Raw genomic sequence first — 27,574 nt, forward strand, 5'->3', positions numbered from 1 at the left:
TACCACTCCCCCTGTCCCTGCAGATCGGGTGAAATTTGAGTTAACCCTTTCACCCGGTCCGCAGGGACGTGATCCCTCCATGACACCACATAGGCGTCACAGGTCAGATTGGCACCGACCTTCATGACGCCTACGTGGTGTCACAGGTCGGGAAGGGGTTAAGAAAGATTTGCACCACTAAACTTGACACATGTGCCAGGCAAGGGATGTGGTCAAACCAGCTAGGCCTAGAGCTGCTACCAGATTTCGCCCATTATCGCACACCACCAGGCCTGGATTTAGGTCCAGCAGCACCAACCACTCATCAGTCTTGTTTATTCCTTGTCCACAGCTCTTGTGCAGTATGGAACTTGTCCCCCAAAATGATGAGTTTGAGAACAGCCTTCTGTCTTTTCCCCCTGGCTGTGTTGGAGTTGCTGGAACGCCTTCCTCCTCTGTCCCAGCTGCCACATTTACCCAGTGTGCAGATAGGGAGATGTAACATCCCTGCCCGTGCTTACTGGTCTACGTATTGGTAGTTATCTGGACCGTGCCACTGATGGCGTTGCACAGCACACACCTGATTTTGGTTGCAACATGTGTGTGCTGGGCAGGGATGGCCAACTTGAAACATTAGTGGTGGATGGGAACCACATACTTTGCAACAGCCACCACCATCAGTTTTTTTAAAATGTTTTTTCTCCATCAGCTGGAATGGCAGCGTTCCAAAGGCCAGGAATTGGTAAATGCTGTTATTGGAGGCGCTCTCAGCCATCCAATCTAACACCGTCTGCACATGTTCTTGCCTCACTATCTATCCAGCGGTGCTCGTGTCTAGGATATGGTGCACAACATCCAGTGGACAGCATGCACCAGAGGAACGCGTTTCATGTAGACACGTAACGGGCACAGATCAACCATGTCACCTCCACCACGACCTTCATTTGATGCTCTCCTCATGTTCCCCCCCCCAACAATAATTCCCAGGACAGAAGAGGCTGAATTAGGGCACACTGAACCATGCTTCATTACTGGCAGCGTGCATCAGGTTGTTACGGCATGCTGCACAAGGGTGGTAAATAAACAGGATACGGTATTTGTCTAAATTTTTCTTTAAAAAAAAAAAAAAGAATTCGTAAAATATTAAAATTTGAGAATCATTAGTGGTTGATACCCTTTTAAAGGAGAAGTGTAACAATGATTGTAGCCGGCGTCTCCTCCGGTCTCTATCAGGCTCGGTATAGGCGGATGCTGATAGCAGTGGATACAGAAAGCGCTGCCACTCATCCAGGAGAACGGGTGATTTGTTCTCGCTTCTCATTGCTGTGCTCGCCCAGGTTTTATTCATCTTACAGGACCATTTCCAGTTTTCCATATTACAGAATTGTATCTTTATAAATGTCGCACTGATGGGCCGTATGGCGTCCAATGTTTTCTGCTCACACCCATCTGATCTCAGTCACATCGCAGCTGAATACAGATCTGCCCGGCCTGATAGAAGAACATTGCTCCGAGGGCAGCCGACATTTACAGGATTGCCCTCAACTGATCGTTATGCTTACAAAAGCGAGATAAAATGTGAAGAGTCACATATTATACAGAACTGGCCATAAATAAGACAAGTGATGCAGAACTATCAATGTGGGAGGGGGAAACAGTTGTGGCCAGAAATATTGCAGCAGTTCATAGATGAGGAGGGTGAGGTTTTATTGTCCTGTGATTTAGGTCTGATCCAGAAGGTCTGAGGGGAACATTCCTTAACTGATGGAGCAAGAAAAATCCATACGACACATTCTTTCCAGCTGTGTCACAGGTCGTCAGAATTTTGTAAACCATTAGTACAAAAAAATAAAAGTGTGAATATTGCCGAACATTCCAGAGATACATTATTCCTCTGGAAAATATGTCACAGCCTGTCCCATCAGTGGTGGCAGCAGAAGTCAGACCCTCCGCAAAAAGCAGCTTATGCCTTTTTAAGAAAAAAAACAAATGGATTTAAAACAAACAAAAAAAAAACACAGCTAGTCCGGCTGTAAGGGCTACATGGCAGTGCGGGTCCGGTCTACTGGTGAGGACGTCCCTACAAATAGTTTCCCCAATAACCTGCAATGTGTGAACTCAGCCTGATACAGATCCACCTGCGTTACCCTCCACTAATACCACCCAGCGCTTAAGAATTATAGAAATGAAAAGTCAACTCATAGCTGTCAAACAAGTTTATTACAAGTCAAATAGTTAGAAATAAAAAAGAGAAATATATAAATATATGCATACATACAACTGAATAATAAAGAGTTTTAGAAATCAAAACAATTAAGACAAGCGCGGGAGACAATATAAATCGAGAAAATGGAGGTTTTGTTTTTTTGTTTTTTAAGTAATTCTACTCATCTATGACATTATCAGACGCCCGCAGTGTCGTCCCTTTGGGTCCTCACATGGATTGTGGGGGCACCGCCATGCCACTTGGTGAAGAGAAGTCCAGTGATGAGATGACATCTGCAGGGAGGTCTCTGCTCCGGGGACACAGGATGGGGAAAAGCCACAATACCAAGAATAAAAAAGAAAAAAATCATGCAGAAAAGTGGATACAAGTAGTGGCTGACACCAGTGGCCACCGGGCTAATACTGACAGCACAGAATAAAGCCCGGGATCTGGAGACATTGTTGTCACGCAGTGTCGCTCCCGGAGGTCATAGGTCAGTCATCAACCTGAGTTCATGTGTGCCCAATAATATTAATGAGAAAATGTTTTATGTAAAAAAAAAAAAAAAAAAACACATAAGTAGTACTATACATCCCTGCACCCCCCACCGCAAGTGACATCACACACTGACCTGCACAGTACGTGACATCAGCCCCCCACACCATGCAGACCCATGCGAGTAACATCAGCCCCACTCTGCAGGTAGACCCCCCTGCACACTGATCCCCCACGCATGCAACATGACCCCCTTCCCAACAGACACCCAGCCCCACTCACAAGAAACATGACCCCCTTCCCACAGAGACCCCCAGCATGCAGTCACCCTTCCCCAGGCAGGCCCCTCCAGCACGCAGTCCCACGCAAGCAACATCTCCCCCTTCTCCCCAGGCAGATCCCCCCCAGCATGCACATGCAGTCCCATGCAAGCCTCACCACCCTTCTCCCCAGGCACCCCCCTCCAGCATGCAGCCCCATGCAAGCAACATCACCCTATTCTCCCAGGCAGACCCCCCTCCAGCATGCACATGCAGCCCCATGCAAGCATCACCCCATTCTCCCCAGGCAGACTCCCACTTACCTGATCTGTGACTATGGAGAATGACCCAAAAATACCCCAAATCCGCCCTGACATCCACAGCTTCCTCCTGTCTGCTCTATGGAGGAAGAAGCGCCGCCCTCTCCGGTCACATGGGCATGACGTCAGCACAGGTCCTGTGCGCACAGAGCAGCCATATATGTGGAGTGCGGCTCTGCAGGTGGAGGTATGTGGAGATTCCCCATTACTGAGCGCGGGGACATTAACCCCTTCTGCACTGAGACTCTTTATAAGAATCATAACGTTGTTGTTCTGTTTCCTGTAATAGATACATACGAGCCAACTATGGAGGACAGGAAGTGAGGGAGCGGATTGTTCTCCTAGTACAGGGACCCTTTCTTGGCCCCACACAGTGTAATGCCCCCATTATGCCCCTGTAAGCAGGGTTCTGCCCCACACCCAGCTGCCTCGGGCACTTTACCATGAGCTGGTACCTCAGATTCTTCCCCGCACCCCTTTCCTTTGTTGGCGCCAAATCTGTTCTGCCTTTGGGGCTCCGGCCTTTATAATATCAGTAACTGCGTCATCAAGGTCTCCTGACCAGGTGCACCCTCTAGACTCTTCCCTCCGGAAACCCTCCCTCTTCCCATTGATGTCACATGGTCCCGTCTGGACGGCAGATAGCAGTCTGTACAAATGCAGCACAGCCCTGAGGAGTCTTTTTATGACTCTCCTTTTTACACCCCTTATGTAATATATATGATGCCGCTCACACAGTATAATGTTCCTACTGTACCGCCATACCCCCACACACAGTGTAATGTTCTCATAGTACCGCCATACCCCCACACAGTATAATGTTCTCATAGTACCGCCATACCCCCACACAGTATAATGTTCTCATAGTACCGCCATACCCCCACACAGTATAATGTTCTCATAGTACCGCCATACCGCCAGACACAATATAATGTTCTCATAGTACCGCCATACCCCCACACAGTATAATGTTCCTACAGTACCGCCATACCCCCACACACTGTATAATGTTCTCATAGTACTGCCATACCCCCACACAGTATAATGTTCTCATAGTACCGCCATACCCCCCCACACAGTATAATGTTCCTACAGTACCGCCATACCCCCACACACAGTATAATGTTCTCATAGTACCGCCATACCCCCACACACAGTATAATGTTCATACAGTACCGTCACACCTCGACACAGTATAATGTTTCCACAGTACTGGCATCTCTCGTAAAAAAGGGATTTTCACACTACCGCCATATCCCCACACAGTATAATGTTCACATAGTACCGCCGTACCCCCCACACAGTATAATGTTCCTACAGTTCCGCCATACCCCCACACAGTATAATGTTCCTACAGTACCGCCATACCCCCACACACAGTATAATGTTCCTACAGTACCGCCATACCCCCACACAGTATAATGTTCTCATAGCACCGCCATACCCCCACACAGTGTAATGTTCTCATAGTACCGCCATACCCCCCCACACAGTATAATGTTCTCATAGTACCGCCATACCCCCACACAGTATAATGTTCTCATAGTACCGCCATACCCCCACACACAGTATAATGTTCTCATAGTACCGCCATACCCCCACACACAGTATAATGTTCTCATAGTACCGTCATACCCCCACACAGTATAATGTTCTCATAGTACCACCATACCCCCACACACAGTATAATGTTCTCATAGTACCGTCATATCCCCCCACACAGTATAATGTTCTCATAGTACCGCCATACCCCCACACACAGTATAATGTTCTCATAGTACCGCCATACCCCCACACACAGTATAATGTTCTCACAGTACCGCCATACCCCCACACACAGTATAATGTTCTCATAGTACTGCCATACACCCACACACAGTATAATGTTCTCATACTACCGCCATACCCCCACACACAGTATAATATTCTCACAGTACCGCCATACCCCCACACACAGTATAATGTTCCTACAGTACCGCCATCCCACCACACAGTATAATGTTCCTACAGTACCGCCATACCCCCACACAGTATAATGTTCTCATAGTACCGCCATACCCCCACACACAGGATAATGTTCCCACAGTACTGGCATCTCTCGTAAAAAAGGTATTTTCACACTCCTGCCATACCCCCACACACAGTATAATGTTCCTACAGTACCGCCATATCCCCACACACAGTATAATGTTCTCATAATACCGCCATACCCCCACACACAGTATAATGTTCCTACAGTACCTTCATCCCACCACACACAGTATAATGTTCTCATAGTACCGCCATACCCCCACACACAGCATAATTTCATAGCACCGCCATACCCCCACACACAGTATAATGTTCTCATAATACCGCCATACCCCCACACACAGTATAATGTTCCTACAGTACCACCATACCCCCACACACAGTGTAATGTTCTCATAGTACCGCCATACCCCCACACACAGTATAATGTTCTCATAGTACCGCCATACCCCCCACATAGTATAATGTTCCTACAGTACCACCATACCCCCACACACAGTATAATGTTCTCATAGTACCGCCATACCCCCACACACAGTATAATGTTCTCATAGTACCGCCATACCCCCACACACAGTATAATGTTCTCATAGTACCGCCATACCCCCCACATAGTATAATGTTGCTACAGTACCGCCAAACCCCCACACACAGTATAATGTTCCTACAGTACTGCCATACCCCCACACAGTATAATGTTCCTACAGTACCGCCATACCCCCACACACAGTATAATGTTCCTACAATACTGCCATACCCCCTACACAGTATAATGTTCTCATAGTACCGCCATACCCCCCACACAGTATAATGTTCTCATAGTACCGCCATACCCCCACAGTATAATGTTCCTACAGTACCGCCATACCCCCACACACATAATGTTATCACAGTACCGCCATACCCCCACACACAGTATAATGTTCCTACAGTACTGCCATACCCCCTACACAGTATAATGTTCTCATAATACCGCCATACCCCCACACAGTATAATGTTCTCATAGTACCGCCATACCCCCACAGTATAATGTTCCTACAGTACCGCCATACCCCCACACACACAATGTTATCACAGTACCGCCATACCCCCACACACAGTATAATGTTCACACAGTACCTCCATCCCACCACACACAGTATAATGTTCTCATAGTACCGCCATACCCCCACACACAGTATAATGTTCTCATAGTACCGCCATACCCCCCATACTGTATAATGTTCTCACTGCACCGCTATACTCCCAAACACAGTATAATGTTCTCACAGTACCGCCATACCCCCACACACAGTATAATGTTCCTCCTTCAGTACCTCTATCACACCACACACAGTATAATCTTCTCATAGTACCGCCATACCCCCACACACAGTATAAAGTTCACACAATACCTTCATCCCACCAGACAGTATTTTGTTCCCACAATAGTGGCTTCCCACAGACACAGGACAATGTTTCCACAGGACTGGCATCCCCCTCACACACATTATAATGTCCCCACAGTACTGCCATCCCCCCACTTTCTAATCTTCCCACAGTACTGCCCCCTACATGCACAATATGGTACCATCCACCTCACTGACTACCTCCGACCACCGACATTTAATTAATAAATACTCACTTAGCCTCATTCTTGGTGCAAATACTAATGAACCCAGGATCTGTGAGATATTTTCCATACAATAGTTGGATAGGCAGGAGTGTATCATCCATAAAGGTAGCCCACTCGGTTGCTATGATGCCTATGAATTGACAGGGCTCGGTGGGGTGTGGTATTGGTCACCCTCTCCTTCCCATCATCACAATTTCAGCGATATCCACATTCCCATGACGGTGATACCGCTGAATAGATTAGTGAATCAGGGAGTGGAAAGCTCCTGATCCACCATTCAGCCTTCACTTCTGAGTCTGAGACTCCGTGCACTGCAGGCACAATGACGTCACTACATCACACCTGTAGTACGAAGCCTCAGTACTCACACCGCACAGACCAGAGCAGCGCTCCTCAGGAACCGGGTTGGCTGAGTAGTGTGTTTTTTTTTTAAATATCAGGAATTGTGGGGGCATCATATTAAGGCTAGTTTCACATTTGCGTTAGAATCCACAGCGTTTAATCTGCATCCGCAAGTGCTGGAAAAAACGCATATAAACGCGGCGTGTTTTAGATGCATGCGGGAACGCATGCGGTTAAAAAAACACCGCGTTTGTACGCGTTTATATGCATTTTTTTCTGCGTTTGCTTTTTTGGTGCGCATGGTGACAAATTTTACAGGAGAAAAATGTAGATAAACAGACACCGCCAATGTGACTACAGAGGGTGTGTATTATGGGATCTCTGAATATAGACTATAGGACTGCTGAAATCTTAACAGTGTGCTACTGTTTCCTGTGTCATGATGGATCTTCGCATGGAGGGCTTTTATTTCAACCTGGATTTAAGCATCAAGCTGTTTCTTGCCTGTGCATTTGCTTGGGAGCAAGACAGAAATCGCGAAAGATGGAGAAGGAGACGGCGTAGGCATTTTTGGAGACACCCCATTATTGAATTACGTGAGAGACGTGGGGCCTATCACACGCTGTAAGGCGAGCTTAATGCCTACCCGGACAAATTCCCGGAATACACAAGGATGTCGCAAGACTCGTTCCGGGATTTGCTTGCTCGTGTTCAAGGAGCCATATGGAGACAGGACACCCAGCTCCGTAGAGCGATTCCACCTGAGGAACATCTGCTGGTTACATTAAGGTACGTAAGAAATGTAAACCAATGTCAGTGCTAATTTTGGGTGTACTAACATGTTTTTTTTTTTGTTTGGTATTTTCCTTTATGTTTTTAGCATAACCACACATTAAATAGAACTGATTGTAATTTTTCTAAATTAATCATTTTCTTCCAGATTTCTGGCAACCGGAGAGAGTTTATCATCCCTCCATTTCCAATACCGGCTTGGAATATCCACCCTCTCGGGAATAGTTGCGGACACCTGCCGGGCTTTGTGGAATGTACTCCGGGATGAGTTTATACCCCTACCCACCTTGGACACGTGGATTGGAATTGCGGAAAAATTCTGGAGTGTGTGTGATTTCCCCAACTGTTTGGGAACGGTGGATGGAAAGCACATCCGCATTATCAAACCAGCCAGAACAGGATCGGAATACTTCAACTATCAAAAAAAAAAATTTCTGTTGTGCTCATGGCAATAGCCGATGCGGACTGTCGCTTCATCGCCGTGGACATTGGAGCTTTTGTCCGTGGCAACGATTCCCAGACTTTCAAGAACTCGGATATGGGCCGCCGTGTGTATGGCAAAAATTTTAATTTTCCACGGCCACAACCTCTCCCCAACACTCAAGGTCCACCGATGCCATTTGTTATGGTTGGGGATGAGGCCTTTCCGATGTGCGAAATCCTACTGAAGCCATATTCCAGTCGTGACTTGAACCACACTAAAAGGATCTTTAACTACAGACTGACCAGGGCACGAAGAACTGTAGAGTGTACCTTTGGGATTCTAGTCTCAAAATGGCGCATTCTTGCATCAGCCATAAATCTAAAAATGGAGACAGTTGATGAGGTGGTCAAAGCCTGTGTGGTTCTGCACAATTACATTATGGCTAAGGAGCGGCCCAACATTGAACTGGATGAACCAGTTGCACACCCACTGCCCGATTACCAGCATCACCCGCTTCGGTCAACAGCTGAAGTTGGCCACATGCGGGACCAATTTGCTACCTTTTTTTATTCGGATTTTGGACATGTGTCATGGCAGGACAATGTTGTGTAAATGTCCTGTTGTTATTTTATCTGTACCAGTTATTTTCTTACATGTTACTAATGTTTCTCGTTAATAAACTTTTTTTGGTTGTCTTGACCGTGTCTCATATGTATTTCCTCTGTAAACCGAGGTTGTCCTCACTCTAGCAGTATTTGGTCTGTATTTATTATCAGTATTTGCAATCCAAAACCAGGAGTGGGTGATGAAGGCTGAAGTGCTAGATATGCTAATATTATACTTTTCCTCTAAGGCCGGCATCACACTCGGCGTCAGACAATACGGTCCGTATTTTACGGCCGTAATACACAGAAATGTTCCCAAAATAGTGATTCGTATCTCCTCCGTAGGCAGGGTGTGGCAGCGTATTTTGCGCATGGCATCCTCCTTATGTAATCCGTATGGCATCCGTACTGCGATATTTTCTCGCAGGCTTGCAAAACCGACATCTAATGGATTTATGGGCTCAAATGTTCGTTAAAACATATATACAGTGTATATATACAGTGGGGCAAAAAAGTATTTAGTCAGTCAGCAATAGTGCAAGTTCCACCACTTAAAAAGATGAGAGGCGTCTGTAATTTACATCATAGGTAGACCTCAACTATAGGAGACAAACTGAGAAAAAAAAAATCCAGAAAATCACATTGTCTGTTTTTTTATCATTTTATTTGCATATTATGGTGGAAAATAAGTATTTGGTCAGAAACAAAATTTCATCTCAATACTTTGTAATATATCATTTGTTGGCAATGACAGAGGTCAAACGTTTTCTGTAAGTCTTCACAAGGTTGCCACACACTGTTGTTGGTATGTTGGCCCATTCCTCCATGCAGATCTCCTCTAGAGCAGTGATGTTTTTGGCTTTTCGCTTGGCAACACGGACTTTCAACTCCCTCCAAAGGTTTTCTATAGGGTTGAGATCTGGAGACTGGCTAGGCCACTCCAGGACCTTGAAATGCTTCTTACGAAGCCACTCCTTCGTTGCGCTGGCGGTGTGCTTTGGATCATTGTCATGTTGAAAGACCCAGCCACGTTTCATCTTCAATGCCCTTGCTGATGGAAGGAGGTTTGCACTCAAAATCTCACGATACATGGCCCCATTCATTCTTTCATGTACCCGGATCAGTCGTCCTGGCCCCTTTGCAGAGAAACAGCCCCAAAGCATGATGTTTCCACCACCATGCTTTACAGTAGGTATGGTGTTTGATGGATGCAACTCAGTATTCTTTTTCCTCCAAACACGACAAGTTGTGTTTCTACCAAACAGTTCCAGTTTGGTTTCATCAGACCATAGGACATTCTCCCAAAACTCCTCTGGATCATCCAAATGCTCTCTAGCAAACTTCAGATGGGCCCGGACATGTACTGGCTTAAGCAGTGGGACACGTCTGGCACTGCAGGATCTGAGTCCATGGTGGCGTAGTGTGTTACTTATGGTAGGCCTTGTTACATTGGTCCCAGCTCTCTGCAGTTCATTCACTAGGTCCCTCCGCGTGGTTCTGGGATTTTTGCTCACCGTTCTTGTGATCATTCTGACCCCACGGGGTGGGATTTTGCGTGGAGCCCCAGATCGAGGGAGATTATCAGTGGTCTTGTATGTCTTCCATTTTCTAATTATTGCTTCCACTGTTGATTTCTTCACTCCAAGCTGGTTGGCTATTGCAGTTTCAGTCTTCCCAGCCTGGTGCAGGGCTACAATTTTGTTTCTGGTGTCCTTTGACAGCTCTTTGGTCTTCACCATAGTGGAGTTTGGAGTCAGACTGTTTGAGGGTGTGCACAGGTGTCTTTTTATACTGATAACAAGTTTAAACAGGTGCCATTACTACAGGTAATGAGTGGAGGAAAGAGGAGACTCTTAAAGAAGAAGTTACAGGTCCGTGAGAGCCAGAAATCTTGATTGTTTGTTTCTGACCAAATACTATATAATATGCAAATAAAATGATAAAAAAACAGACAATGTGATTTTCTGGATTTTTTTTTCTCAGTTTGTCTCCCATAGTTGAGGTCTACCTATGATGTAAATTACAGACGCCTCTCATCTTTTTAAGTGGTGGAACTTGCACTATTGCTGACTGACTAAATACTTTTTTGCCCCACTGTATATATATATATAAATATATATGTCATTGAGACACATATATATATATATATATATATATATATATATATATATATATATATATACACTGTATTTATATTTCATTCAGCGCGAGATATGTGAAAAGCCGGTAATTCAATTGCCGGCTTTTACTTTCTCCTTCACAAACCCGACATGTTATGAGACATGGTTTACATACAGTAAACCATCTCATATCCCCATTTTTTTTTGCATATTCCACACTACTAATGTCTGTAGTGTGTATGTGCAAAATTTGGCCGTTCTAGCTATTAAATTAAAGGGTTAAATGGCGTAAAAAATTGGTGTGGGCTCCCGCGCAATTTTCTCCGCCAGAGTAGTAAAGCCAGTGACTGAGGGCAGATATTAATAGCCTGGAGAGGGTCCACTGTTATTGCCCCCCCCCCTTCCCCGGCTAAAAACATCTGCCCCCCCCCCTTCCCCGGCTAAAAACATCTGCCCCCAGCCACCCCAGAAAAGGCACATCTGGAAGATGCGCCTATTCTGGCACTTGGCCACTCTCTTCCCATTCCCGTGTAGCGGTGGGATATGGGGTAATGAAGGGTTAATGTCACCTTGCTATTGTAAGGTGACATTAAGCCAGATTAATAATGGAGAGGCGTCAATTATGACACCTATCTATTATTAATGCAATAGTAGTAAAGGGTTAAAAAAAACACAAACACATTATTAAAAAGTATTTTAATGAAATAAATGTAGCAATATGTTATATGTTCGTGTGGCCTCTAGGGGTCTCACTACTTTTATGTGTGTTCTATATTCTTTGTTTGGAACTTGTTGGATGTTGTTGTACTCGGAATTCATGTAATGGAGGTTGAGACATGATGTGAATAAAGAGCCTGGAGATACTCACAGAGTGTGATTTATGACAGGATTCATCAAACAGAACATGGTGGCAGCCGGGCACAGAACCTGCAAATTCTTAGAGCTTATATGAGGCTGGAACTGCACAGATCACTGCAACTGTAAGTACAGATTCCCTGACAGTACAGAAAAATGGAGACTGGTCTGAAGCCCCCTCAGAGACTGGATGTCACTTCATGTAATCTGTCCCAGACTTGGATACATTGGAAGGAAGAGTTTACACTGTATGTGGATCTGACTGTGGGCCCCACTGATGACAAACGGAAAGTAAAGCTGTTTTATTACCTAATTGGGGAAAATGGCAGAGAATTAGCCCACACCTTGCTCCCAGACACAGACAACCTCCTCCTAGCAGACATTGTGCAGGCATTTGATAAACACTGTGACCCAAGACAGTGGAAATATATAAGTTTTTCACAAGACATCAGGAGGATGGTGAAAATGTGGACAGATATCTGACAGAGCTGAGGAGACTTGCAGAAACGTGGCTTTGGAGAGATCAGGGACAGTCTAATCAAGGACAGAATGGTGTGTGGCATAAAGGACAGTCATCTCAAAGAAAGATTACTGAGAGAGGAAGGCATGACTTTAGAGAAATGTATGCAAATCTGCAGGGCTGCTGAGCTCACAAAGCACAGCCTGAAGATGATGGCAGGCACCAGTGAGAATGATGATGACAAGGTACATGCAGTATCTATGAAAGGAAAGACAGGACCAGACTACCCTATAAACACTGTCCACTGCAAGTATTGTGGGAAAAGACATGAGAGAGACAAAACCAAGTGTCCAGCATATGGGGAAACCTGCAGGTCATGTGGCAAGAAGAATCATTCCTCTGCTGTCTGCAGGCAAGGAAGAGGCAAACAGTACAGACAGCTCCACACTGTGACACCAGACACTGACAGTGCAGAGGACATTACATGGCTACAAATGCAGTCTACAACAGAGAAAGTCAATGTAGTCGGGCAGTCAGTAGTGAAGGATGCCAAGCAGCTTTATGCAACATTCTTGTTGGATGAGAAGCCCATTAGATTTCAGCTGGATTGTGGAGCAAGCTGCAATGTAATTTCATTTGATCTGCTAAACAAACAGGTTTCTATTGAGCCAACTGACAAGGTACTGGTGATGTACAACAAAAGTGTTCTGAAACCAATGGGGACATGTAAGCTAAAAATACGAAACCCATGTAACAGAAAGAGTTATAGAGTTGAATTTACCGTGTTACGGGGTGGTAACCATGTACCATTACTGGGAGTAAAAGCAGTTCAGGCAATGGACTTAATAAAAGTACAGTCTCAGAACATTATGTCTGTTGAAGTTGCTTAGGATATACAAAATCCAAAACTAAATGCAGAGCACAACTTGGACATGCAGAAAATAAAAGCAGAGTATGCTGATGTATTTGAAGGTGATGGATGCTTTGAAGGTAAATATAGGCTAGAAATTGACAAAGTGCAGCCCACCAGATTACCTACAAGAAGAGTGCCTGTAGCTTTAATGCAACCGCTGAAAGTAGAACTGCAAGATCTACAGAGAAGAGGCATGATAGCACCAGTCCATAAGAGCACAGATTGGATCAGCAGTTTGGTCATAGTGCAGAAACCATCGGGCAAGTTAAGAATATGTATTGATCCTAAGCCACTCAACAAGGCGCTGAAACGAAATTATTACCCAATGCCAACATTAGATGATGTTCTACCAGATTTATCAAAGGCTAAAATATTTTCTGTATGTGATGTAAAAAATGGATTCTGGCATGTGGCCCTGACTGAAGATTCAAGTTTATTGACAACATTTTCTTCACCATTTGGACGCTTTAAATGGCTGAAAATGCCCATGGGACTAAAACCTGCTCCAGAGATATTCCAGCAGAAATTGATGCAGGCTTTGGAAGGACTTACTGGAGTGAAGACAATAGAGGATGATATCCTAGTAGTGGGAGAAGGTGAAAATATGGAATCTGCAATCAAGGATCACGATCAGAAGATGATACAATTTTTGGACAGATGCAGAGAAAAAAACATAAAGCTGAATTTGGACAAATTCAAATTGAAAATGACAGAAGTGGCCTATATTGGTCATCGACTGACTTCAACTGGGGTCAAAGTGGATCCTGAAAAGGTGAGAGCAATACAAGATTTGCCTACCCCTACTGATGTTTCTGGAGTACAACGATTTTTGGGCATGGTGAATTATCTCTCAAAATTTTGCAGACATCTGTCAGACATGTGTGAGCCACTGAGACAGCTAACCCACAAAGATGTGCGCTGGGAATGGACAGAAAGCCAGGAGACTGCTTTCCGAGCAGTAAAAAATGCCATTGCAGATACAGCAACCCTAAAGTATTTCGATCCAGATCGAGAACTGGTGGTACAATGTGATGCTTCGGAAAAAGGCCTTGGAGCCACATTAATGCAGAACAAACAGCCAATTACATTTGCAAGCAGAGCCCTTACAACAACAGAGCAGGGATATGCGCAGATTGAGAAGGAACTACTGGCTGTGGTATTTGGGATGGAGAAGTTTCACCAGTACACCTATGGTCGACGGGTAACAGTGCAGTCGGATCACAAACCATTGGAGAGCATTACAAAGAAACCATTACTAAATGCCCCAAAGAGACTACAGCGCATGCTGTTGCGACTTCAGAAATATGATGTTGACATCGGGTACTGTCCAGGAAGAGACTTACTGATTGCAGATACGCTAAGCAGAGCTTACCTTCCTATCACAAATGATGAGGAGGAAGACATTGAAACCATCAATATGTGTAACTACCTTGCAGTGTCAAAAGAAAAGGTCAAGCAAATCCAGACTTTTACAGAGAAGGATAAAAGTCTCCAGAGTTTAAAGACTGTCATCTTGCAGGGCTGGCCAAAATACAAGCAGCATGCTCCGAGGGAAGTCTCACCATTCTTCCACATAAGAGATGAATTGTCAGTGCAGCAAGGAATCATCTTTAAAGGAGACAGGGCTGTTATACCTGAAGTTCTCAGAGGAGGCATATTGAAGACATTGCACTCTTCTCACTTAGGCATGGAAGGATGCCTACGTCGTGCACGAGAATCAGTTTATTGGCCAGGAATGAATTACCACATAAAAAATTACATAGCACAATGTGAAATATGTGCATCCTGCAATGATAAGCAACCAAAGGAGACATTGCAACCTCATGAAATTCCACATAGGCCTTGGTCAAAAATAGGAACAGACTTGTTCACATGGAATGACAAAGAATATCTGATTACAGTGGACTATTTCTCTAACTTCTGAGAGGTTGATTTGGTGCAGGACACAAGGGCGAGAACAGTGATTAAAAAAACTCAAGGCCCATTTTGCCAGGTATGGCATTCCAGATATCGTTTTCTCTGACAATGCGGCACAGTTTACGTCGGAAGAATTCAAAACTTTCAGTAAGAAATGGGAATTTGAACACCAGACATCTTCTCCAAGATATCCTCAGAGTAATGGGAAAGCAGAGTCAGCAGTAAAAACAGCCAAAAGACTCATGCAGAAAGCAAACCAGGCGGGTGCTGATGTATATCTGTCTATACTGGATCATAGAAACACACCCACCCAAGGCCTAGACAGCAGTCCGGCACAGAGGCTCATGAGTAGGCGTACAAAGACACTAGTACCAACTGCGTGTCATCTGTTAGAGCCAAAGCTGCTGGGAAACATCGAAGCTAAATTACAGAAGAATCAAGCTAGGCAAGCTTTCTATTACAATAAATCTGCAAAGGATCTGCCTGAGCTCCAGAGAAATGACAACATTCGGCTGCAGCCAAGCACCACATTTGACAAACACTGGCAAAAGGCAAAGGTTGTCCAGAAACTGTGACCTCGGTCTTACGAAATTCTAACAGACGACGGAAGAAGACTAAGGAGGAATCGAAGATATTTGAGGAAAACGCAAGAAAGAGATGATTCATGGCCTTTTGAACAGTATCCACACACCCAAGACAACTAGGCAGCAAGTACAAGTCAGGCACCAACAGTGACAGCTGACCATCAGGGTGAGGACTCTGGCCAGAGACAGACAATATCAGAAGAACTACCAGATGTACCAGATGTAGAAAGTGACACATCTTATATTACCAGAGCTGGACGTACTAGGTTAATTTCTAACTTTGTCATAGTATACATTAGTTTAGTATCTTTTATTGTTCCTCTAGTTAAAAGAGAAAGGATGTAGCAATATGTTATATGTTCATGTGGCCTCTAGGGGTCTCACTACTTTTATGTGTGTTCTATATTCTTTGTTTGGAACTTGTTGGATGTTGTTGTACTCGGAATTCATGTAATGGAGGTTGAGACATGATGTGAATAAAGAGCCTGGAGATACTCACAGAGTGTGATTTATGACAGGATTCATCAAACAGAACAATAAACACAAAGGTTGTTGTAATATTTTATTGTACTCTCAATCCACCTGAAGACCCTCGCTCTGTAACAAAGAAAAAATAATAAACCAACATATACATACCTTCCGAAGATCTGTAACGTCCCACGATGTAAATCCATCTGAAGGGGTTAAAATATTTTACAGCCAGGAGCTCTGTTAATGCAGCGGTGCTCGTGGCTGTAAAACCCCGGGGAATGAAGGTAAAGTAGGTCAATGACCTATATTTACCTTCGTTTGCGGTGATGCGCCCTCTGCTGGATGTCCCTCGAGCGTGGGAACTTTCCTGGAAAGCTCCCAGGCTCGAGTTCATATGAGGACAACCAGCAGAGGGCGCATCACCGCGAATGAAGGTAAATATAGGTCATTGACCTACTTTACCTTCATTCCCCAGGGTTTTACAGCCACGAGCACCGCTGCATTAGCAGAGCTCCTGGCTGTAAAATATTTTAACCCCTTCAGATGGATTTACATCGTGGGACGTTACAGATCTTCGGAAGGTATGTATATTGTTGGTTTATTATTTTTTCTTTGTTACAGAGCAAGGGTCTTCAGGTGGATTGAGAGTACAATAAAATATTACATCAACCTTTCTGTTTATTTCATTAAAATACTTTTTAATAATGTGTTTGTGTTTCTTTAACCCTTTACTACTATTGGATTAATAATGGATAGGTGTCATAATTGACGCCTCTCCATTATTAATCTGGCTTACAATAGCAAGGTGACATTAACCATTCATTACCCCATATCCCACCGCTACACGGGAGTGGGAAGAGAGTGGCCAAGTGCCAGAATAGGCGCATCTTCCAGATGTGCCTTTTCTGGGGTGGCTGGGGGCAGATGTTTTTAGCCGGGGGGGGGGGGGGCAATAACCGTGGACCCTCTCTAGGCTATTAATATCTGCCCTCAGTCACTGGCTTTACTACGCTGGCGGAGAAAATTGCGCGGGAGCCCACGCCAATTTTTTCCGCCATTTAACCCTTTAATTTAATAGCTAGAACGGCCAAATTTTGCACATACACACTACTAACATTAGTAGTGTGGAATATGCAAAAAAAAATGGGGATATGAGATGGTTTACTGTATGTAAACCATGTCTCATATCATGTCGAGTTTAGGAAGGAGATAGCAAAAGCCGGCAATTGAATTACCGGCTTTAAAGCTATCTAGCGCTGTATGAAATATTAATATATATACATATATGTGTCTCACTGACATATATATATATACATATATATATATATACCTATTCTATGTGTACACATTTATTCTACCTATTCTATTGTAAGCCGTCAGTGTGATTTTACTGTACACCGCGCTGAATTGACGGCTTTTTTCTTTAACACCGCTGCGTATTTCTCGCAAGTCACACTGCAGGTCCGTGTGTAATCCGTATTTTTTTGGCTTCCATAGACTTTCATTGGTGATTTTTTTGCGCAATACGGTGACAAACGCAGCATGCTGCGATTTTCTACGGCCGTAGAAGACCGTATAATACGGATCAGTAAAATACGGCAGATAGGAGCTGGGGCATAGAGAATAATTGGGCCGTGTGTAATGCGTTTTTTACGGACGTATTTTATGCGCTCATACGTCCGTAAAACTCGCTAGTGTGACGCCGGCCTCATAGTTCCACTCCTTGTTTTGGCTTACAAATACTAATATAAAATAGTGACCACATACTGCTAGTGTGACGGCAGCCATGTGGTTTTAGTGATAAGGTTGTTGACGTCATTGCGTCCTGATTCTGTTCTGCTATGCAGTATCCATTGGACACAGATTGAAGAGACAATGGCTGTCAGATAAAACAGATCTATACTCATCAAGTCAGGTGTCCAATAATGAATTCATGATGCACATATAACAACCCCATGAATTCACTATTTCTGACACATGTGCAGGTGAGCATAGATATGCCGTGTATGACCGTCATCGTCCCTTGAGTTTGTGTGAAATAGATTATGTACACAGAAGAGAAAAAGGAGGCTATACAATGCACTTATCTACTCACCAGGTCAGGCGTCCCAACTAATGAGTTTTTGGATACCTGACCTGTATAGTTTTGCATGGTATTGCCGCCATTTTCTCTTCAGTCTGCAACACTAGTCACAGACTAAGCAGAATGAAGAGATTAAGGAGAAAATACAAGTATACATTTTTTGGTCCACCTCATAGCTCTATACTAAAGACACACAAAGTCTTGTACTTGCTAACTACTGGAGCTATGATGTGGCCAAAAAAAAAAGTGTGTAACAAAGTTTTTTATTTGGCGCACGGTGTGTGTTGCCGGCGACGAAAGACACAATAAACCAAACATAATTGGGGCAAAAAACCTTGTATTCATTTTTTAACAACCAAAATATTTAACTGCGTCTACTTGGGTTAGAGTGATGTAAACGCGGGGTGTGAAGCTGTGAGTTCTGGCTAACTGTTGACGATGCAGAGGTGGCAGGAGAAGGGGCAATGAAACTTGTGGGGTCTGGTAGTTCGGGGATAGGGCTTGACACATGAGAGGCTTGAGACGCACGGGAAGGGTGAGAGAAACCTGACATTACAGACACACTGGGAGGTGAAGAGAAAGGAATACTAAGAGTCCGCTGTTGTTTTTTTTTCCTTTCTGGGTTTGCCGGGTTCTGGGAAGCCTCGGTGAGCTCATATGTCATGGCATGGTTGTGGTGGGTGACCTGTCAGGGTCCGGCTGCACTGTGTGAGAGTCCATAGTGCTCATAGAGCGTGGAGCCATGCCAGAGTCCATAGTGCTCGGAGAGCGTGCAGCCATGCCAGAGTCCATAGTGCTCGTAGAGCGTGCAGCCATGCCAGAGTCCATAGTGCTCGTAGAGTATGCAGCCATGCCAGAGTCCATAGCGCTTGTAGAGTGGAAGGCCATGCCAGGGTCCTGCTGCATCATGGTGGTGGCGGTACGGAAGGCCGTGCCTGGGTGGGGTGTCCAACAGCACTCGGCATGGTGGTGGTGCTGTACTGGTGTCCGGCAGTGCTAGGAATAGAGGTGGCCGTGCAGTGGTATGCAGCAGAGGTCAGCATTAAGGTTAATCGTGACAGTGAAGGCACAGGTGGATACGCCGCCACTCTCTGCTGAAAATACCGACTCTGCTGCATAGCCTGCACGTAAGCAGCATTGCAGGCCTGCATGACACTCAGCTGGAGATCAGGAGTAAGGTGTTCCGACATGCCCTGCTCAATTTGGTTAAAAAAATGATGTGCTGGCCTCTGGAGGTCGGCTTTTACTTGGTCAAGGCTTTTTTTGACCTCCTGGATACGTGTATTCATGTGGCTAAGTGAAATATCTATTCGGTCACCCAAAGCCTTGAGTCCTTCATGAAAAACCGAGCTCAAGTGCAAAAACTCGGGCATGAGGGACCTGTCTGATGCCCTCTGCCGCTGCCGGGAGGAGCCCCCCAAAAAAGGGGCAGTGGCAGAGGACTGGGAAAGGGGAACACCTGATGGACCAGCTTCCTGGTCTCCAGTTAGTGTGACAGGCCCACTTGCAGCGCTGCTGGATGGCTGGGATGGGTCCGTGGCTGTCTGATTAAGGACCGCTCCAGAACCTGGGCCAACAGTGCTACTCCATGTGCTGTGAAAAAAAGGAAAAAGAAAATTAATACCAAAAATTAACCAGACGCAAAATCTTGTGGAATAGAAACGTACAGATTATCGCAATACAACACAAACTAATGCATGGGAGAAATACTTACGTTCTCTGGGCAAGGACCGGTCTTAAAAATGCCAGAGTGCGATGGTATTTGTATTTTCTGATCCTTGCTCCTGTACCACTGGGAACACGGCTCTCTTGACGCAGGTCCTTGTTGAAGTGGTCCTTCATTGAACCCCAACGTGTTTTGACTCTGGCCACTGTTGAAAAAACAAAACATAATGGTTAGACAATGGACTTTTGGCCGTGCTCACACAACTGTGTGTGATGAGAGAAACTCCTGAGAGTTTCTCTCATCACACAGTTGTGTGAGCACGGCCAAGGTCTCTGCTGCTTCACACTGCATTGCAATACTTACCAAAAGCATTTCGGACCTGAGTCGGGGCGTTGTCTCAGCCATCCCACATCTCTTTGGCCACCTTATTCCATAGGCGCAGCATCGTCACGTTGTCCGAGTGCTGTGGAACCCGGGTGTCCCACAACGGGACTCGCTCCTGGACCAGGGAGATGAGGAGGTCATTTTCTATGAGGTCTTCATCCCATTCTGGAACCTAAAAATTAAATAAAGACATTAATGTTGGATCCATTAACATAAGGAAAAGAAAGAAAACAGAGGCTGAGAAATGGCATGCATAAGGAAAGTCAAGATACAAAAGGATTCCAGAAGAAAAATGTAAAGAAATAGAAATGTAAAGAAAGGAAGATTCAAGAATACTAAAGTGAGGATACAATAAAATGTTAGCCCTGTATATGTACACGCTGCCGCCTTGCCACCCGATCGTGACTCCGCTGCTCCTGCCCAGTCTCTGCCGCAGTAGAAGTGCTCTAAAAAAATGAAAAACAAAAAATTGTCATACGTGTAGATGTGACAGTGAATACTTACCAATCTGTGGAGGTGAGTACTCACTTCACTGACATGTTCTACTTCAGAAGGCCCAGGATGTTGCTCCTCATCAGAAGAAGAAGACATTCTGATGCATGCATTCAGAAAGAAATGGCAGAAATTAGGACATGCAGAGACAGAAAATAGAAAATAAAGGCATTGGCTAGGATATGCTCACATTGTTCAGAGGCTTGTTTGCTCCAAGGTGCTGTGGTCTGTCTGCTCTGCTTGGCTGTCTGCTTAGTAGTGACCTGCAAATGTCCACACCCTCCCTTTATCACCTTGTATGTGGAGGGTGGCTTATCAGTGTCTAGACATGTTTTTCTCTGGTGCAACGCATGCGTTCACGAACGCAAGCAAACACGTGCTTGTGAACGCATGCGTTCATATAGACAGCAATGCATTTTTTTGGCGCATTCCTTACGCAATCGACCGCATACGTTTCCAGGCGGCAAATTGACGCCTCTAAAAATTACTACATGTAGCATTTCCGCGACAAACCGCAGACGACGAAACAACGCATGCGTCATCAAACGTGAACAATCGCAGACGCATGCGTTTCTAATGTTAAATATAGAAATACACAACGCATACAGATATTTGCGGAAGAAACGCTGCAGACACAACCGCAAATGTGAAACCTGCCTTATACTAACGGCCCCATACACATGACATAAAGGTTGGCTGAACGGTCATTTGGCAGACGCCCATCTCTCCCGACTCCCCCATACACACAAATATTCCAGCTTTCCTGGGATCTGTATGAGAGAGTCGCCTCCAGACTCCTCTAGCGGAGGATTATCTACAGGAAGAACAAATGGATTATCCTCTGAAATTCAGGATGTCAGACCCTTCTCTGCCCTGACATCATCTGTCGGGAGGCCCCCAAATACATTATATAGTCGCCCAAACCCCGAAATCAGTGCTTTCATGGAACTTTAGTCTAATGTGTATGGGGACAGTAAAAGGTAACTTATTGGACGCTGCCTCTGGCCCGGCCTAATAGACGTTCATACATTGCAGCCCAGACCCCATTATTAGGCATGTAAGTATCGTAATAACTAGGCCGCCCCATACTATCCAGTACTTGGGGGCGGGGGGCATTCAGCCAAACTCTGTCACCTTCTTAGATGCCATGTTTGCTTTTCACAGCAGCAAGTGGTTAAACTACCAGGGTTTTAGTTGAAGCCTCATCTGTGCCGTCCCTGCGGTGCACTTTTATGTTCTGCTGCACAAAAAGATTAATTTATTTTTAATAAATGTTTAACATGTTAAAAATTATAAAATGTGTCTTCTGCTTTTCCATGTTTTTTTCCTTTTTACAAGAATTGTTGGAGCCAATTTTCTGTAGAAACATTTTAATATCTGCTTTTTCTGGTGTTTTTCTTGTAATATGGGAAAGCCTAAGGCCAGAAATAAACCCCATAAATCACTGTACATTGTTGTGAACTCTGCTCTTGGGTTCCCTACAGTGGTTGTTGGTGGGAATGCAGTTGTCTCTGACTCGCAGTCCTGGCCAGATGTATCGGATAATTACAATTCTGACTGGGATATTTAGGTGTGCAGGATCCTTTAGCCCTTGCCAGTTGACAATGTTTCTTTGGAAGTGTTGGATCTCTGCCTGGCCTCTCCTGCTTATCTGCCAGTTCAGCAAAGATAAGTGTCTGTTTCTTTTCCTGTGGCACACATGCAGTGTGCTTATTTTCAGTACTTTTGGTTTGTTTTTCTTTTGTCCAGATTAGACTGTGTCTGTGTTTTCTCAGTCTGGTTGGTTTAACTGGAGTTGCAGATATACGCTCCTACATCTTTAGTTAGATGTAGGAAGTTTTTTATATATTCTGCTGTGGATTTTTTGAAGGGTTTTAATACTGACCGCACAGAACTCTGTCCTATTCTGTCCTATCCAGCTAGAGTGGCCTCCTGTGCTAAATCCTGTTTTTTATGCCTGTGTATGTTTTTTCCTCTCCAACTCACCGCCAATATTTGTGGGGGGCTGTCTATCCTTTGGGGATTTTCTCTGAGGCAAGATAGTATTCCATTTTCCATCTTTAGGGGTATTTAGTCCTCCGGCTGTGACGAGGTGTCTAGGTGTGTTAGGTACACTCCACGGCTACTTCTAGTTGCGATGTTAAGTTCAGGGTTGCCGTCAATATAGTGGCCACTTTCTCCAGTGAAAGTTCTCATGCAGCTCCAAGGTCACCGGATCATAACAGTACAACTGGCCAACAATGAGTTAAATGCATCTCAGAAGAAGGGAAGGAAGCTCTTGAGCCATTTTTTTTTTCTCCAGTCTGTTTTGTGTTCTCTTCCCTCTTAATATCTGGGTGGCTAAGGAGCCTGGTGCAAGCATGAATGTTCAGGAATTAGCTTCTCGTGTAGACCAGCTTGCAGCTAGGGTGCAAGGTATTTCTGATTATATTGTTCAGACTCCTGCTTTAGAACCGAAGATTCCTACTCCTGATTTGTTTTCTGGTGACAGGTCTAAATTTTTGAGTTTTAAAAACAACTGTAAACGGTTTTTTGACCTGAGACCTCGATCCCCTGGTGATTACATTCAGCAGGTAAAAATCGTAATCTCCCTGCTGCGTGGCGACCCGCAGGATTGGGCGTTTTCCCTGGAATCTGGGAATCCGGCTTTGCTTAATATTGACTCCTTTTTTCAGGCTTTAGGACTATTATATGATGAACCTAATTCTGTGGATCAAGCTGAGAAGACCTTGTTGGCCCTGTCTCAGGGTCAAGAGGTGGCAGAATTGTATTGTCAGAAATTCAGAAAATGGTCTGTATTGACTAAATGGAATAATGATGCTTTGGTGGCAATTTTCAGAAGGGGGCTTTCTGAATCCGTTAAAGATGGTATGTTGGGGTTTCCCACGCCTTCCGGTTTGAGTGATTCTATGTCTCTGGCCATTCAGATTGACCGACGCCTGCGGGAGCGCAGAACTGTGCGCGCTGTGGCGTTATCCTCAGAGTAAATTTCTGAGCCTATGCAATGTGATAGAATTCTGTCTAGAACGGAACGACAAGGTTTCAGACGTCAAAATAGGTTGTGTTATTGTGGCGACGCTTCTCATGTCATTTCTGTCTGCCCTAAGCGGACAAAGAGGATCGCCAGTTTAATTACCATCAGTACTGTACAACCTAAATTTCTGTTGTCTGTGTCCTTGATCTGCTCATTGTCATCATTTTCTGTCATGGCGTTTGTGGATTCAGGCGCCGCCTTGAATTTAATGGATTTTGAGTTTGCCATGCGTTGTGGTTTTCCCTTGCAGCCTTTGCAGAACCCTATTCCTTTGAGGGGCATTGATGCTACACCCTTGAGTAGAAATAAGCCCCAGTTTTGGACACAGGTAACCATGCGCATTGCGCTAGCCCATCAGGAAGATTGTCGATTTCTGGTGTTGCATAACTTGCATGATGTTATCGTGCTGGGTTTTCCATGGTTGCAGGTACATAATCCTGTGTTGGACTGGAAGTTCATGTCTGTGACTAGTTGGGGTTGTCAGGGGGTTCATAATGATGTTCCTTTGATGTCAATCTCCTCTTCTTCACCTTCTGAGATTCCAGAGTTTTTGTCTGATTTTCAGGATGTATTCGATGAGCCCAAGTCCAGTTTTCTTCCACCGCACAGGGACTGTGATTGTGCTATTGACTTGATTCCAGGCTGTAAGTTTCCTAAGGGTCGACATTTTAATCTATCTGTGCCTGAATATACCGCCATGCGGAGCTATATTAAGGAGTCTTTGGCGAAAGGGCATATTCGGCCATCTTCTTCACCGTTGGGAGCGGGGTTCTTTTTTGTTGCTAAAAAAGATGGTTCCTTGAGACCCTGTATAGATTATCGCCTTTTGAATAAAATCACGGTCAAGTTTCAATACGCTTTAGACTTTGCTTTCCGATTTGTTTGCTAGGATTAAGGGAGCTAGTTGGTTTACCAAGATTGACCTTCGAGGGGCATATAATCTTGTTCGTATTAAGCAGGGTGATGAATGGAAAACTGCGTTTAACACGCCCGAAGGCCATTTTGAATACCTTGTGATGCCATTCGGACTCTCTAATGCTCCATCTGTTTTTCAGTCCTTCATGCATGATATCTTCCGGACTTATCTTGATAAATTCTTGATTGTATATTTGGACGATATTTTGATTTTTTTCCGATGATTGGGAGTCTCATGTGCAACAGGTCAGGATGGTATTTCAGATCCTTCGTGACAATGCCCTGTTTGTGAAAGGGTCTACGTGTCTCTTTGGGGTGCAGAAAGTCTTTTTTTTGGGCTTTATTTTTTCTCCTTCGTCTATAGAGATGGATCCGGTTAAGGTTCACGCCATTCATGATTGTATTCAGCCCACATCCGTGAAGAGCCTTCAGAAATTTTTAGGTTTTGCAAATTTTTATCGCCGTTTCATTGCTAATTTTTCCAGCGTGGTTATACCCTTGACCGATTTGACGAAGAAGGGCGCTGATGTGGCGAATTGGTCCTCTGCGGCTGTCTCTGCCTTTCAGGAGCTTAAACGTCGATTTACTTCTGCTCCAATGTTGCGCCAACCAGATGTTTCTCTTCCGTTTCAGGTTGAGGTTGAGGCTTCTGAGATTGGGGCAGGGGCCGTTTTGTCTGAGAGGGATCCTGTTGGTTCCTTAATGAAACCGTGTGCCTTCTTTTCCCGTAAGTTTTCGCCTGCTGAACGCAATTATGATGTCGGCAATCGGGAGTTGTTGGCTATGAAGTGGGCGTTTTAGGAGTGGCAACATTGGCTTGAGGGAGCTAAGCACCGTATTGTGGTCTTGACCGATCATAAGAATTTGATTTACCTCGAGTCTGCTAAACGGCTGAATCCTAGACAGGCTCGATGGTCCTTGTTTTTTTCCCGTTTTGATTTCGTGGTCTCGTACCTTCTGGGTTCTAAGAATATTAAGGCTGATGCCCTCTCTAGGAGTTTTTTGCCTGATTCTCCTGAGGTCTTAGAGCCGGTCGGTATTCTGAAAGAGGGGGTGGTCCTTTCTGCCATTTCCCCTGATTTACGACGGGTTCTTCAGGAATTTCAGGTTGACAAACCTGACCGCTGTCCTGTGGGGAAATTGTTTGTTCCTGACAGATGGACTAGTAGAGTGATTTCTGAGGTTCACTGTTCCATGTTGGCCGGTCATCCTGGCATTTTTGGTACCATAGATTTGGTTGGTAGGTCCTTTTGGTGGCCTTCATTGTCACGTGATGTGCGTTCTTTTGCAGTCCTGTGGGACTTGTGCGCGGGCCAAGCCTTGTTGCTCCCATGCTAGTGGGTTGCTTTTGCCATTGCCAGTCCCTGAGAGGCCCTGGACGCATATTTCGATGGATTTTATTTCTGATCTTCCGGTCTCCCAGAAGATGTCTGTTATCTGGGTTGTTTGTGACCGGTTCTCTAAGATGGTTCATTTGGTGCCCTTACCTAAATTGCCTTCCTCTTCTGATTTGGTTCCGTTGTTCTTTCAGCATGTGGTTCGTTTGCATGGTATTCCGGAGAATATTGTTTCCGACAGAGGTTCCCAGTTTGTTTCTAGGTTTTGGCGGGCCTTTTGTGCTAGGCTGGGCATTGATTTGTCTTTTTCTTGTGCATTTCATCCTCAGACAAATGGCCAGACCGAGCGTACTAATCAGACCTTGGAGACTTATTTGAGATGCTTTGTGTCTGCTGATCAGGATGATTGAGTGGCCTTCTTGCCATTGGCCGAGTTTGCCTTAATAATCGGGCTAGTTCTGCTACCTTGGTTTCGCCTTTCTTTTGTAATTTTGGTTTTCATCCTCGTTTTTCTTCTGGACAGGTTGAGCCTTCTGACTGTCCTGGTGTGGATTCTGTGGTGGACAGGTTGCAGCAGATTTGGGCTCATGTGGTGGACAAGTTGGTGTTGTCTCAAGAGGAGGCTCAACGTTTTGCTAATCATCGTCGGTGTGTTGGTTCCCGGCTTCGGGTTGGGGATCTGGTCTGGTTGTCTTCCTGTCATGTTCCTATGAAGGTTTCTTCTCCTAAGTTTAAACCTCAGTTTATTGGTCCTTATAGGATTTCTGAGATTATTAATCCGGTGTCTTTTCGACTGGTGCTTCCGGCCTCTTTTGCTATCCATAATGTCTTCCATAGATCTTTGTTGCGGAAATATGTGGAGCCCGTTGTGCCCTCTGCTGATCCTCCGGCCCCTGTGTTGGTTGATGGGGAGTTGGAATATGTTGTTGAGAAGATTTTGGATTCCCGTTTTTTGAGGTGGAAGCTTCAGTACCTGGTCAAATGGAAGGGTTATGGCCAGGAGGATAATTCTTGGGTTTTTGCCTCTGATGTCCATGCTGCTGGTCCGTGCCTTTCATCTGGCTCGTCCTGGGGGCCCTGGTGAGGGTTCGGTGACCCCTCCTCAAGGGGGGGGTACTGTTGTGAATTCTGCTCTTGGGTTCCCTCCAGTGGTTGTTGGTGGGAATGCAGTTGTCTCTGACTCGCAGTCCTGGCCAGGTGTATCGGATAATTACAATTCTGACTGGAATATTTAGGTGTGCAGGATCCTTTAGCCCTTGCCAGTTGACAATGT

General features: G+C 44.9%; 1 protein-coding gene across 1 annotated transcript in view; it reads left to right on the forward strand.

Moving 5' to 3' along the window:
- The first annotated feature begins 3,276 nt into the window (after window positions 1-3,276).
- Window positions 3,277-27,574, forward strand: part of LOC138662818 (oocyte zinc finger protein XlCOF6-like) — a 31,781-nt gene continuing 7,483 nt past the window's right edge. The window contains exon 1 of the mRNA XM_069748779.1: window positions 3,277-3,447. Coding sequence (XP_069604880.1) covers window positions 3,277-3,447 — 171 coding nt within the window. The remainder of the gene's footprint in view (window positions 3,448-27,574) is intronic.

The sequence above is a fragment of the Ranitomeya imitator genome, chromosome 2 (assembly GCF_032444005.1).
Source record: "Ranitomeya imitator isolate aRanImi1 chromosome 2, aRanImi1.pri, whole genome shotgun sequence".
NCBI lineage: Eukaryota > Metazoa > Chordata > Amphibia > Anura > Dendrobatidae > Ranitomeya > Ranitomeya imitator.